Source organism: Perca fluviatilis, chromosome 2, assembly GCF_010015445.1.
Source record: "Perca fluviatilis chromosome 2, GENO_Pfluv_1.0, whole genome shotgun sequence".
Taxonomy (NCBI): Eukaryota; Metazoa; Chordata; class Actinopteri; order Perciformes; family Percidae; genus Perca; species Perca fluviatilis.
The window spans coordinates 24904224-24920441 of record NC_053113.1 but is presented as its reverse complement, the minus strand read 5'-3'; the positions used below and the strand labels follow the sequence as shown (position 1 = coordinate 24920441).

General features: G+C 39.9%; 1 protein-coding gene across 1 annotated transcript in view; it reads left to right on the top strand.

The window, feature by feature from the left end:
- si (sucrase-isomaltase (alpha-glucosidase)) overlaps positions 1–16218 on the top strand; it is a 96430-nt gene that overhangs the window by 1011 nt on the left and 79201 nt on the right. The window contains exons 2-11 of the mRNA XM_039822684.1: positions 973–993; positions 1195–1318; positions 3118–3203; positions 3521–3641; positions 7063–7172; positions 7530–7681; positions 12679–12850; positions 13243–13342; positions 14508–14620; positions 14963–15088. Coding sequence (XP_039678618.1) covers positions 1195–1318; positions 3118–3203; positions 3521–3641; positions 7063–7172; positions 7530–7681; positions 12679–12850; positions 13243–13342; positions 14508–14620; positions 14963–15088 — 1104 coding nt within the window. The 5' untranslated portion in view covers positions 973–993. The remainder of the gene's footprint in view (positions 1–972; positions 994–1194; positions 1319–3117; positions 3204–3520; positions 3642–7062; positions 7173–7529; positions 7682–12678; positions 12851–13242; positions 13343–14507; positions 14621–14962; positions 15089–16218) is intronic.

The following is a 16218-nucleotide window of genomic DNA, read 5'->3' as shown; positions in this document are numbered from 1 at the left end:
ACCTTGTTTTTGTCTCCAAGAGTACGTTGGAGTGAAGCCTAATTCCGTTAGTGATATGATGGGTGCCTTTGCAAAGACTAGGCCTGGCCTGGCTAGCAGTTTAGTGGACTCCCTGTTTATTGTAATTCTTGTTCTCTTTCTCGTCTAGGGATGGGTACGGAAACCCGGTTCCACTATGGAACCGGTTCCTACGCAAACGGTAGTATTCGGACCGGAACGCAAATTTCGGTTCCGACTGAAATATTTTTCCTCTTTCGCTCCGGACAGCGGCAGACTCTTTTTTTCCTTTCTCCCTTTTACGCCGAGTGGCGCACGTGCCTGCTCGCAGTGTGAAGCACGTGTCCTCGCTATTCTGCGACATGCACTCTACAATCACTGCTGATAGGCGGGTTTGTGTGACGCTGATTAAACCGGCCTGACCGGCAGGTGGGGTTTATTAGATTAATTGAGTTATTGATTCGGGAAGCAGAGGTGGAGAGCCTCAAGTGGACAGACGCTACAGGCCACACACACTGGGGAAAAACTGAAAGACCGTTTGATTGAAGAGACATTTTGTTTTCCCACAATACAATTTTTGTAAATACACCTTTTAAAACCTGGATGACAACACCGAAGAGTGGGCTAGTGCAGACCTGACGGCAGCACATTAGAGGGTGACGTCCGTCTTGACGAGAAAGACACCAAAATCTAGCAGGCCTGGCTCCAGAACGTAAACTGACACAGAGGCTGGGTGAGTCAGTTTAACACAGCACAAACCCCTCTATAAGTAGGAAAGACATGCATTTATCGAGGCCTATTTTTTGTGTCACTCTTACGTTAATCGCAACACGCAGGGAGAGGAGACAATATAATTAATGTTACAAGTTAGGCTTTAGAAGCTGTGTTTAATTGTTCTACGACCCCAGATTAGTTTAGCCGTGTAACATTTACGGTCAGATTTTTTCAGTGTTGTGTTTTTTCTCCCAACTCCAGAAAACTTCTGCTGAGTCCAAGGTTAGTATATGCATGTTTACTATAGTTATGGTGTGTGTGTGTGTGTGTGTGTCCTGCCAATGGGCCTCATTAAGCAGGGAAGTTTTATGAGACCTTTGAGACCTTGCCTTCAGTAAACTTGATGTCATTTTGGGTGTTTATGATATTGGCCTCTGTACTGTAATCACTCTCTGTGTATGTGTGCGTTTGTGTGTGTATTAGATGGGGAGAAGGCGGTTCTCAGGTTTGGAGGTGACCCTAATTGTCATGTTCACATTGATGTCCGTGGCAGCCCTCGCTCTCATAGTTCTGTTTGTCACCGGAGAACCTGGAATCATCAAAGATGGTAGGTAAACAAACATCAGGCACTTAACTTTATATTTTGAATATGGCAAAATGTCTAATAACTGGTCCAACAAATCCTCCAAATTAAACAAAATATTTGTACCTGCTCTTCAGAACAACACATAAGCATTTTTTGACTGTCCTTATCAGCAGGACAACATAATTTGTCAGTGCTTTCTAAAACTGTACCAAATCCCTGACTAACAAAATACATTTTATGATTAGTTATGGTCTCTTTCAACAGTAGGTTATGGAACCTTCATCATCATGGTTCCAATTATATCCAACTGGTTGTCGTCAGGTAACAATGGAAATGGAAAACGAATGGCAGTCTCCTGTGTAGGGGTGGGCGATAAGGACAAAAAATAATATCTCGATATTTTTGCAGATTTTGACGATAACGATAATTAGATGATATCCTTTAAAAATGCTTTTTTAAAAGTCAGAGTTACTTAATCACTGATGATAATAATGGGCACAATGTTGAATAAAAACAGTTCTTATTTATTTTCTTTAAAATGTATGTATTCAAGTAAAAACAATTCAAAGACATACAAAATACTAATTGAACTAGTGTAGGAACATTGAACTCTGAGTAAACATTCAGTTTTACACCTCTGCTGTAATGTAAATTGTGCAGCATACAAGCAAGATGAAATAATAAAACAAAGGGCTCTGTTCTGTAACCTATTGCACACAACCATGTCCTTATTGGAAGCAGTCCTGGAGCTGGGATAGGGAAGTGTCAGGCCAGGATTTGATAGTCCTTCTGACCGGGATTTATGCTGGGATCAGGAGTAGTTGGATGCGACCTGACTGGCCCAGGTGAGGGAGAGGTGCAGTTCTGTGTGCTTTCTTGACTTTAGAATATATATATGGTCTAGTGTGTTCTTCCCTCTAGTAGCAAAATCTACATGCTGGAAAAAAGCTGGGGAGTACAGACTTTATGGACGCCTTGTTTAAGTCCCCTGCTACAATATTTATCCCCCCTGCGCTGCAGTTTGTTCACTATGGTTAGCAGTGAGCCAAACTTGTGCCAACGTTAGCATCAGGGGCTATGTAGACGGCAGTGTGCTGTTTTCGTGGTAAATAAAACGGCCTGTATATTACCGACAGGGCTTCCAGGTCAGGTGAGCAGTGCTGGGCAACGATTCTGCGGTCGGTACTCCATTCATTATGCACAAAAATGCAGTCCTTCCTCTCTGGTCTTGCCGGAGTTCTTGTCTCGAACCTGCCGGTAGCTAGCTCGGCGTGCTTGCTGCCGACAACAATCCATGGAGCCTCCAGTCTGGCTATGTCCTCCGGACATTTAAATATACATCGACAGGAGAGCTAGTAGCCGCGGCACAATCGCGCGCCGCCATCTTTGTTGACATTAGTGAATGTGTAGCGTTCCAATGCGTGTTTTGAAGTGTTTTTTTCTAAGTAATTTAAATACTCAATAATATCAATTTGGACATCATTAACACAACAATGACGATATTATCGTAGACGATATATTTCGCCCACCCCTACTCCTGTGTCAATGTACGTTTTCTTGACCCATCCAGCCACCCTGCAAAGGAAGGATGTTGTTCTATAATAAAATCACCTCACTTCCATCATAACTACTACAATCAGTAGAGGGCTTTGCTGAAATGACAGGTTCAGTTGTGTCTCTCAATTGGTTAGGGTTCATTGCTTACATGGGTATGAATCATAAATAAGTGTGCAGTCTATTAGGTAGTTTATTATGTAAGATTACTGGGTTTTCACTTAGATTATTTCTTTTTTCTAAGTAAACATTTCATCTTTTGGCAGAAACTACTGAAGTATTCGTTCCTCAGTGTCCCAGCATTTCTTTGGCTGAAAGAGTAGACTGTTTCCCTGATGCTGGAGCCTCAAAGGTACAAGTCACTATCATTTCCAAGACAACAAAGTAATGTTTATAGAGAAAGTTTTCTCAAAGACCTTAAACTTAATGGACATTGAGAAGGAGCTGAGGATTCCATAATGACTGATTTTCTTACAACTCAATTCTTACTCTTACCATTGTCACAGTTGAGATAGTGTTGTTGATGATTTTGGGTACCCTGGTTGTAATGATTTTTAGAACGGCAATGATGATGATGATAATGATAACAACATTGTTTATAGTAGCAGCAATGACAAAATTGGCAATGTGGATGATGAAAATGATAACCCACATCAACTACTCAAACAGCTGCGATGTGAGCAGCGTGGATGTTGCTGGAGCCCACTGGATGAGAGAAATGTTCCCTGGTGTTTCTTCTCAACCAACCATGGTTACACAGTGGAATCAGTGGAGCAACCAAATGCTTACAGTAAGTCCCTTTTTCCCCCTCTATCTATGCTGCTCTCCCACTCATGGGGTCTCCGAGCAATTGAAATATTTGGTGATTTTTTTTTTTTTTTTTTTTTTTTAATTCCTTCAATCTGTCCGTCTGTCTTCATCACATCGTTTTTCCTTTTTCATTGACTTTGCCTCAGGCATGCTTTTCTGTGAAATATGACATGGATGGCATATTAGAAAACATGATTGACTTTGCAGCATGCAGGTTTTTCTATTTTCTGCTTGATTTCACTGCCTTATGTGAACTCCTTTATTGTTTAAAAGCAAGAAGAAACATTGGACATTTTATATCAAGTCTGAACAACATTTCCAGTCACATCGTTTGAATAGCATAAGAACATGTTCTTATTAGAAAAAACTATTCGTTAACAATATTTGTTTTGTGTAACAAAAGGTGGTTAAATTGAAATATGGCAAATGCTTAGACTGAGAGGAACATTATCCAAAACCATTAACCATAACATTTATCTTAATGTTACTCAACAGGGACTTCAACCATTGCAAAAAAATTAAAGCAATCCTTATATAAGTTTAGATGTCTTCAAATATTTTACATGAATTCTGCCAGGACATCACTCAAGGCTCCTATGCAAATTACCCACATTTAACTCAAAGACAACAGTGAAATGTAAGCATATTGCACCCTTTGATCATACTGGTAAATGGATAACCTGGGAATACATCTGCCTTTGAAGAGATTTCCATCCAAGTTCACCTGAACTCTAAATGGTATTATGGTTATTGTTGCAGTTCACTCATCACTGTAGGGAATATATACTGTATTTGTCATGTTATGATTAAATGATCATAAGTGATCATTAAATAGACCCTTAATGTTAAAGGCCTCTTGAATATTAATGCAGAATATTTGGCCAGAGATGTAATGCATATTCAGACCTGCCAACCTTGAAGAAATTTTATGAGAACACCCCCACCCCACGCACACCAATCACCGACAGCCCACCACCAATCACCAATGAGAAACCTATGACATACTTAACAACATACTACATAATATAATTTCACCAATCAAGATTTATTAGTTACTTATTAAATAAGCGGACGAAGATGGATGGAAGATTTATTAGTTACTCCATAACCATATACAAGTAGACCATAAATGTTATACAATTACTGCTATCACTCCTAACATTGAATTGAAAACAAAGGTTGTACAGGAGGCATAGCCAATAGAAACTTCTTCCACCTGAAAATACATTGTTTGGCTCATCACTACCTTCTAGATTACAATAAATTAGTATTACTGTGTAGAGGAGTGGATGAACGGCTGTACGCGTAGTGAAACTACTATACAAATTTTTTCTTATATCCTGTCCAATATTTTGTGCCCATATATTTGTTAGTCTAACCAACAGGAGGCAGAGAGAGCTAATATCTAGAGCTTAGATATGCCTAAGTACTTCTGTGTTAAAGATGAGAGTCAGACCAGGTTAACATGTAGCCTTCTTCTGATTACTGAAGGGAAATTAAGTAGTTTAAGAAAATGATTTACTCATAAAGCAACTTTAAATAGGCCTAAAGCAACTACTAAAAAAAAGCAGAGTTTGAAGCCTGACAGAGACACAATTATAGGCTAATAAATAACATGGGTCAGATATTTTAGATATGCTTTTAAAAATTTCACATGGGTGACATTGCATTATGTCAGTTGCCATCACATCACATAAATAGCCCAACTATTACCTTTATCTTACGTTAATCAGCACCTGGCCTTTCTAAAACCTTTTTAGTTTTCTAGCCATTCCACCACTTTTCTAACTGCCCCCAACTAATGGGAAGGATGGCAGGTGTTATAGGCTAGCCTATTGACACCAGGTATGGGCAAGTTAATTCCAAAATGTAATACATTATTGATTACTAGTTACTGTCATTTGAGAGTAATTATTTATATTACAATATTACTGTTTCTGAATTGTAATGACTACTTTTGCGTTACTTTCACCAAAATAAAAGCCGGAGTATTCTTGGCAGGTAGCTTGTAAATTTCACCACGGGGTCAACAAAGTCTCATCTTTATCCACTTTAATACATCATCATTTATTCATATTATTTTGTATTATTAATATGACGCTGCAAAGTAACTAAAGCTATAAAATAAATAGTTAAGTAAAATGTTCAATAGCCTACTTTACTCTGAATTGTGGTGGACTAGAAGAAGCCTAATAAGAAGGAGAAAATGAAAAAAAAAAAAATTTAAAATTGAATCAAAGTAGCCGACGGTAGTATACCGACGGCTATAGTTACTTTCCACCGCTGATAAAATTTAATATTAGCCTACGTGTAGCAAGACTAAACATTAATTCTCAACATGTGTCAGTTGCTCGGTCACATTGCTGTCGCCACTGACAGGACACAGATGTTGTCAGTTACCGTCTGGTTCTGGCTCTGACCACGGGGAACAGTGACGGGACAGCTCGCTTCAACGCAGCGTAAAAAACTCCGGAAAATAATGTTCGTGTCGCAAAGTATCTCTGCAGTCAGTTCAACCACTGAATTGTAACGCGTTACTCCCATCATCAATTTTTTTTTAATATCATTATGTTTCGGGGGTGGGGAGTATTTGTTTATGGGACTGTGTTCGTTACCTGTTGCCCCTTGGTGACTGATGTCGAGGTCTGTCTTGCACACGGTGCAGAACGCGTACTGTCTATGTGAGGTAGCATGTGGAGGAAAGGCCATCTCTCCTGTTAAGAAATCGTTCCGAACCTTTTTTTGAGGCGGTTCAGCCATGACATGCAAACCTACAGTTATCCGGACAGCCTGGCTTGCTGAGGCACTGTGACTGAATTGAATTAAACGCGCAAAGCATTTGGCTAGGAGGGGCAGGTGGGCGAAGGGTTAAAATGCAGCGCTCTGATTGGCCGAAAGCTTTTCACTCCTATGCTCAGCGGCAGAATCAACGTCATAGATGTAGATTGCATAGAAACTGAAACCGTAGAAATGCGAGATGCAACAAAATGCGTACCTAGAGAGCAGCGAATCGTACAAGCGTACTTAAGGGTCAAAATGCGTGCCGAGTACGCAAAATGCGTACATGTTGGCAGGTCTGCATATTTATTAAAGGAATAGTTGAAGTTGTCAGGCAACTAACAGCACATAATCCCCTGTAAAATCACAATGTCTAGTTTTTACACTTAGGTTTTTGTATGGGTTAAACAAAAGTTATAAACATGTTAATTATTGAGCTTTATAAGGTGATCAACTGTGTTACCTTCGGACAGAGCCATGCTAGCCGTATTCCCATTTACTTAGCTAACCCACTGAGTGCTATTTTTATGTCATTTCATCTTTAAGTATACATTTGTAAAAATGAAAATGTTTAAACTGTATTATAATCTTTACACTCTTTTACCATGTGTTTGATTTTGCAGTAATAACAGCCCAACTGAAGAGAATGACATCTCCTTCTTTATTTGGGGCTGATATACAAGAGCTGTCATTTCACGCAGAAATGCAGTCCAACAATCGACTTCGATTTAAGGTAGACACTGACAGACCCCATCTCTGTTAAACATATTTTTTGCCTGCACACAAATTGTCACACACACACACACACACACACACACACACACACACACACACACACACACACACACACACACACACACACACACACACACACACACACACACACACACACACACACACACAAACAGAGGGAATTGTGAGATAAATCTACTCCAGTTTATTACATTTCAAAAGTATTTTTGTATCAAAGCATGTTTAACACAAATGTTGTACAGAACAAAAGAGGACAAAAATAGCAATGTACACAACAAAGTAAGAACATGACTGGGAGATATGAGGCCACACTTACACTTGTTGTTTCTCTACTCAGATCTATGATGCCTACAGGAAGAGGTTTGAAGTCCCCCATGAGCACATCAGCAGCCTCAACAGTGACCCCTCCAGCCCCATCAGCGACACACTGGAGATGACACACAAACCCTTTGGCCTTACTGTGCGCAGGAAGGAGAACAACAAAGTCCTGTGAGTGCTTACGATGTTTGTGTGTGTGTTCATTCTGCAACTGTGTTGGACAGGGTGGCTCATAAGAACTACAATATCACATTGTTTGCCATGTGGACAGTGAAGGAACTAGAAAAGCGAGCAGAGTATACAGTATATACTGTTTATATTCAACAACATAATGTGCATCCAGGCAAGTACTGTAATTTTGCTATGTTATAATATACTATATATACACTGTATAAGTCGGATATATACTACTGTATGGCTTCACCTGTAGAGGGATGAATGTTGAAACATTTAGGTAGAAAATAGATTTTGGAAGTTGATTGGAGTTTGATAGAGATGATACTACAAGGTATGGGTGTAATTCTGGAGGCAAAATATGGTAAGTGCCATAGTGGCCAAAAATATTATAAGACAAGCTGACTTGTGCTTCTCTCTGCCAGTTATCAGTGTTTTCACATTCACCTTATAGAATTGCAAATGGTCAATATACTCGCATTGATTATGTGCATCTCATTTGATGAAATTATGTCAGAAATTCTCTTTAGTTGTCAGTGCGCCACATAATCTCATTGTCATGCGTTATTTCCATACATATTTCCCACACACACAGATTTCCTATTAAACACCAAAAGGCATTAAACCATTATTATCGTTTATGGTATATGGAATATGGCACTTTGTGAAAAATAGGGCTTGTGAGGGCACAAAACCCATGTTTGTATTACTACTAGGATGTGATGCATGGGAATAAATACCATAACCATGCCAATCTTTGGCTTGCCTCACTTACTGGTGTATTGAGCAGCGTTGTCTTTCCCAACACTGCACATGACCTTCAACCAGAGGGAGTGAAGATTAGCAGCTATTTAGTAATCAATTTGCAACTTTGTTTTCCATTCATAACCCTGTTGTTAGAGAGCCACATGGGAATCACCATTATCACAATGGAGGCACATGTCTGATAATGGGCTATATAAATTAAATTGTCTTGACTTGGTTTATTCACTGGTCATAATTCAGACTTTGGGGTTTCAAGAGATTCTGTTTTTGTTAAGATTATACTTCATTGATTCCAAAAGGTGACATTTTCTTCTCTGCATTGTACTTGTCCCATACTGCACTGCCTAGGAATTTACTTTACTTTTAATGTCAGTGCATTTCTCTATGTCAGTCCCAAAAATACAAAAACCCATATTAATTCTGCATTCATGTGGGGTCAGAATAATCGAAAAAAAATTGTCCCGACTGGGAAAATTTACATGAACGCTCCTCAAGTCAACAACTCAGAAATTCTGCAAAACTTTTTTTACACAACTTTGCGAGTTGGCATGAAATTAAGCAGTAACATGGTGGATGTAAATGTTAGGTTAGGTAAAAAACGTTTTAATTAACTCACGTATTGCTCACAGATAATTTTTTTTTCTCACATGTTATTTGTAATATGGAAAAACCTGGATTAGTTAGAAAGGTTATGGATTAGCATTAACCCTGATAAGTCAGGTGATGCAGCAACAAGTCTAGGACAAAATCACTAATATAAAGCTTCAAACTGGAAAATGGCTAAATACTGGAAACCGCTATTGTTTAAAGGTCCCATGACATGGTGCTCTTTGGATGCTTTTATATGGACCTTAGTGGTCCCCTAATACTGTATCTGAAGTCTCTTTCCCGAAATTCAGCCTTGGTGCAGAATTACAGCCACTAGAGCCAGTCCCACAATGAGCTTTCCTTAGTATGTGCCATTTCTGTGTCTGTAGCTATTGAGGAGGAGAGAGAGAGGGGGGGGGGGGGGGGGGAGGGTGGGGGTGTGGCCTTGACCAACTGCCAATTTGCTTGTTTGAAAGCCATGATGTCTCTCTCTCATGGGTGGGCCAAATTCTCTGGGCAGGCAAAGCAAAGAAAGGGGAAGTAACCTTGCTCCTTATGACCTCATAAGGAGAAAGATTCCAGATCGGCCCATCTGAGCTTTCATTTTCTCAAAGGCAGAGCAGGATACCCAGGGCTCGGTTTACACCTATCACCATTTGTAGCCACTGGGGGACCATAGGCAGGCTGGGGGAACTCATATTAATGTTAAAAAACCTCATAAAAGTGAAATGTTCATGCCATGGGACCTTTAAAAGCTCTGAGCAATAAAATACAACTCATCTTCTTGCGTCATATTTAACCTATTGCAAAATTTTTAACTTCTTATCAAGAACAATATCACATGCACCAGTTAATTTTTTTTATAACTATTTGATAAGATTTAATAATTACATGGCCACTAAAAAGTCCATAAAGTAGAGTGATAACAAGGTTTATCTACTTACTTTTCCAACCAAGTCATCATTAAATGTTTATTATGGTATAATTTTCTCCAGATACAAAATTTTATTGATATTGGAGTGGAGTAACAGTGCTGTAGTCCATTTTCTGTCTCACTTGTTCTCGCTCTTTTTGCCACATCCCTTCGCTCTCTTTCTAATTTCAGAAATTTACATGAACGCTCCTCAAGTCAACAACTCAGAAATTCTGCAAAACTTTTTTTACACAAATTTGTGAGTTGGCATCAAATTAAGCAGTAACATGGTGGATGTAAATGTTAGGTTAAGTAAAAAACTTTTTAATTAACTCACGTATTGCTCACAGATACATTTTTTTTCTCACATGTAATTTGTAATATGGAAAAACGTGGACAACCTGGATTAGTTAGAAAGGTTATGGATTAGCATTAACCCTGATAAGTCAGATGAAGCAATATTTTAGTGGTTTTAGAGAATGCACTGGTGCAGCAACAAGTCTAGGACAAAATCACTAATATAAAGCTTCAAACTGGAAAATGGCTAAATACTGGAAACCTCTATTGTTTAAAGGTCCCATGACCTGGTGCTCTTTGGATGCTTTTATATGGACCTTAGTGGTCCCCTAATACTGTATCTGAAGTCTCTTTCCCGAAATTCAGCCTTGGTGCAGAATTACAGCCACTAGAGCCAGTCCCACAATGAGCTTTCCTTAGTATGTGCCATTTCTGTGTCTGTAGCTATTGAGGAGGAGAGAGAGAGGGGGGAGGGGGGGGGGGCGGTGGCCTTGACCAACTGCCAATTTGCTTGTTTGAAAGCCATGAGGTCTCTCTCTCATGGGTCTTATGACCTCATAAGGAGCAAGATTCCAGATCGGCCCATCTGAGCTTTCATTTTCTCAAAGGCAGAGCAGGATACCCAGGGCTCGGTTTACACCTATCACCATTTCTAGCCACTGGTGGACCATAGGCAGGCTGGGGGAACTCACATTAATGTTAAAAAAACTCATAAAAGTGAAATGTTCATGCCATGGGACCTTTAAAAGCACTGAGCAATAAAATACAACTCATCTTCTTGCGTCATATTTAACCTATTGCAACATTTTTAACTTCTTATCAAGAACAATATCACATGCACCAGTTAATTTTTTTATAACTATTTGATAAGATTTAATAATTACATGGCCACTAAAAAGTCCATAAAGTAGAGTGATAACAAGGTTTAACTACTTACTTTTCCAACCAAGTCATCATTAAATGTTTATTATGGTATAATTTTCGCCAGATACAAAATTGTATTGATATTGGAGTGGAGTAACAGTGCTGTAGTCACTCTTTTTTGCCACATCCCTTCGCTCTCTCTCATTTCAGTCCGTCTTCTCACTTCGCAGCGGTGACCCATTGTTTTTGTCTCCTGTTCTTATAAAAAAACAACACACATATCAGGTTTAACACTAAAATGGCTCCACTTGTGTTTGCAGACCAGTATCTACAACGGTCTGCTATGCTTCCATTCCATCCAGTTTTGGAACAGAGACAGATTGATTAGCTAGCAACTTTAGCTAGCTAGCTTCGCTAGCATCTCTTACACTTAGCTTACCTTTCTTTAGGCTTCCTTATGCAGATAAAAATCTTAGGTGGTCCCAGCTGTCAGTTAGCGTTACATTGCAGAATTTACACACTGCTGTGTGTTTTCTTTTTAGATGTTTTGCAAATAAACTTCTTTTGTTAAATATAATAAACAAAATGTAATAAATAAAATGTTATTACCAAGGATTTGGCTGACATCTCCCAGACAGCCAGAGCTTCTTCTCCAGTCACCTACATTCACTTTGGGAGTATGTGTTAAGGGGGGCGGGGAATGGGGATTAACAGTAACACATTTCAAACTAGAAATGAGTCACGTTATTGGTTGCATTTGAAGCAGGAAGTTTTACATCCAGTCCCAGTAATCACACCATACACAGGCAATTTAGTGATATCCCTGCAGTTGCGGTCTTGAAAGAAAACCTTTAGAGTAAGACTGGTCTCGAGTACTACAACACCGCAGAGTTATGATACCAATAATCATTCTGCTCTTTGATCTTTCTGGCTGTTGAATGGGCATCCGGTTCTCATAATAAAAGCTATTCATGAAAAGACTCATGCACTGAACACAAATGTAGCCTCTCCTGGTCATCCTTTTGACCCTGATCGACTGTGACAAGACAAAACTATCATCGTCATATGATTAAAATCAAATGTAATTAGTCTTTATTTCAGTCGTTTTTGGTGTTCCTGTGTTGTCATGACTATTCAATAAAAATGTGTAGTTACTGCATTTACAACCTTTTCTTACTATATTTACTCTGTATATCTCTGTTTCGGCAGCTGTATACACCTATTGCAATCTCAGTATTTCAACTAACGGTGTACAGTATGTCTTATTTTGAAGAGAAATGCTACCCAGAGGGCTTATTAGAGCTTGATGGGATGGTCTGTCTTCAAAGTTGTTTTATTTCTACAACTCAACTCCTCAACACGTCCTCTTCTCATTACTACACTTTTCACTGCATCTCACTTTCTTTCTTACTTCTTTGTCTCTACCATTTTCTGTCTCACTTGTTTTCTCTCTTTTTTTGCCACATCCCTTTGCTCTCTTTCTCATTTCAGTCTGTCTTCTCACTTCCCAGTGGTGACCCATTGTTTTTGTCTCCTGTTCTTAAAAAAAACAAAAACACACATTCAGGTTTGACACTACAATGGCTCCACTGGTGTTTGCAGACCAGTACCTACAGCTGTCTGCTAAGCTTCCATCCCATAATATATATGGACTTGGAGAGCATGTGCACAGACAGTATCGCCATGACACAAACTGGAAAACTTGGCCCATCTTCACCAGAGATGGTTTCCCTAATGGGGTAAGGAATGAGAACACACACACACACACACACACACACACACACACACACACACACACACACACACACACACACACACACACACACACACACACACACACACACACACACACACACACACACACACACACACACACACACACACACACTTTGGTTACAGTTGTCTCTGACATATTGTGTGCTCAAATGCTTATACATGACAGGTCTACCTAGGGTGTTTGTGTGTGTGTGTGTGTGTGTGTGTGTTATGTTTACATGTGCTAATTAAATGCCTTATAAGCTGAAGCACAGAAGTCACCGCCTCAGCTTCAATAAGTCTCCCACGTCCCTCCAGCGCCTCACACCTGTTCCCTGTATCCCCTCATCCCTTTGTCTTCCTACCTTCCCTGCAGGAAACACATAACCTCTATGGACACTATCCCTTCTTCCTGTGTCTGGAAGATGAGAGTGGAAAGTCATTTGGAGTCTTTCTCATGAACAGCAATGCTATGGGTAAAGATTAAGACACGCATGCACGCACGCTGAAACATACAGTAGAAACACATGAATACATCCATGTGCAAGCACGCAGACAATGACACTCTTCAGGGAAGTAAATGGACACAGAAACACACATTTCGAAAAGGCAGCAGTGTGCAGAAAAAAAAAACTTAAAAAGAACATACATTAACAGTATAATACACATAAACCCAGAACATTAGGAAAAAAAACATTTCTGTCAGGTCCATAAAGTCAAGAACACACACATGACAATAAAAATTATTTAGGAAATTTTTATTGAATAATTGCATTTCAGCTAATAAATTCTGAATTAAATTTTGGCGGTATGGCTCTGTTCAGGGAGTCCTCTGACCTTTCATGAGCACCATGAAATAGCAGAGAGTCAGAGGACAGCAGCAGCATTAGGGAACGCTCACACAGTTTAGGACTGTGTGAGCTGAACTATTCCCCCACATGAACAGAGCAGCAATGATGACATAGAAGCAAATGCCACGTTATACACAAGGAGGAGCTGGGGAGGTGGCGGGCAGCAGAGAAGCGAGCAGCAAGCAGGTAGGAGCAAACTGTATCTGCTTTAAATAGGGCGCCCTGTTTGAGTGTAGCCATTGAGCAGCGAGGGGTGTTGACCAGCTGATGGGCTAATCCAGATCAGCTGATGCAGCTCAGCTGGAGCAGATCAGCTGATGAGACCGTGTTGATGGCCAATAGCGTTAGCAGCGTCTTGACTACCTGGCCTGCCAGAACTGACGCTGACGCTCAATTTGCGAATTGGTTCAAGGGCACATGAGCCATCAGTTATGCCTCATCCTCCTAACATAAATGGATATACTGTTGGCTCAATCAAAAAATTGTGCTGACAAATCAAAGAGAATATTGCATGGCTGTTTTTATTCTATGAAGGAGATGACAGATAGCAATGGAAATGCCTGTTGACATGTTTTTCTTGCTCATGTCTATAGTCTCATGATGTAAAAGTTTTGTTTTGCCTCTCATGGATTGTCTTGACTGTTTCACATTTGAACCTAAAGTCCGCACAACAATAAAAAGGTATTGCTGGTTAACAATAGTTTGAGGGGACATTTTTAGAGGGTTATAATTTATAGTTAAGGAAGGTATTAGGATTTAGTTTGCAGCATTTCCTTCCGGTTTTTTTCAGAGGTGACTTTGCAGCCTGCTCCTGCTGTGACCTACAGGACGATCGGAGGTGTCCTTGACTTCTACATTCTCTTTGGAGATACGCCAGAACAAGTAGTGCAGGAGTTCCTTGTGGTGAGGCAAAAAATATTACTTGCATTTCTTTTTTTTAAAAGCATATACTGTATACAAGACTACAGGGTCGGCCTGGTAGCTCACCTGGTTGAGCGTGTGCCCCGTATACAAAAGGTCCAATACTTACCGCAGTGGCCGGGTTCAACTCCGACCCGCTGCCCTTTGCTGCATATCGTCCCCCCCCCCCCCTTTCAAAAATCTTTAGCTATACTAAATAAAGGCAAAAATGTCTAAAGAGAATATATTGCCATGTTTTTTGGCTAAATATGTTGTGCAAAAGTAGTGTGTGAGTTGCCTTGGCAAAGTAATTGTATTAACAATATGTCCAATTATGTTGTCCAGCTCATTGGCAGGCCTGTCATTCCTCCCTACTGGTCCCTGGGTTTCCAGATTTCTCGGTGGGGCTACGGAAACCTGAGTGAGGTCCAGCAAACAGTGGAGAGGAACCGCGCCGTGGCCATCCCATATGTAAGATCCTTTCTGCGTCCTTTATTTAAGGCTGTTTATATGCAGTATGCCTATCTAAAATTGCTATCAAGGCTATTGCTGCCAACGCAGTCTAATTTTGTGATCCTATTTTTGCGAGAAAGTTGTGAAATAACGTATTTAAATTTTTTTAAATGTAAAAAAAATGTTCATGGATATCATGGATTCCAGGTGCATGAATGTCCTCAAACGTTTGCCAATTTCACAATCAAAATTTCTGCTCTATGTTGTAAATCCCAAGCATATAAAATCATAGTGTTTGCACAGTGTTTATTATCACAATATAAATGCACAATAAAATCATATCAGACTAGGTGTAAGGGAAGGCTTACAGAAGAGAAATAGGCAATCTTTAACTGAGGAACTACGCCAAGAAACAGCAGTCTGGGAAATGACAACATTCCATTGATTTTCCTGGCAAAGCAAGGAATGCAAATCAGGGACAAAACAGAGGCAGGTCTTTAAATTTGACCTTAGATGTCAAATGTTGAGAGACACTGTACATTAAAGGAGGTTGCAGGACTCTCCTTTTCTGAAGACTAAATATGCATTTTAAATACCAACTGTCTGAAGTCCTGTTGTGACAAGGTATAGTCCATGCAGTGGGGAAATTCTTTACAGCTGTATAGCTTTTTTATGTGGGGGAGGGGGATCAAAAATCAATACTTCACCTTGCGCACACACCTTGTTAAATTTGAACCTCATGCACTACTGTGTGGTTCCAGAGGCAAGAGCCTCAACCACTACACTATCTGTGGAAACGTGATATGAAGGTTGAAGCAGGAGTTCAACAGACAGACTGATAGGGATGGCCTTTAGCTTAGATGGGGTAATCCAGCTTTCTGTCAAATAATGGAGAGTCTGCTGGGCTCTATAGGTTCAATCCCAGGACAACTATTTTTCAAGCATCACTGAATGTTAGCACTGATCAAAGATCAATCAACTGAGTTCCTTTCATTATCTCATTCATCCTGATCTGAATGTTAAAACTACTCCAACACCTCTTCCCTTCTGAGACACTTGATAAATACCAGTTCTGGTAGACATTTTCTTGGGAATGAGCCTTACTGCTTATCTTCGTCTGGGCTTGCGAATAGTAACTGTAAGAAGTC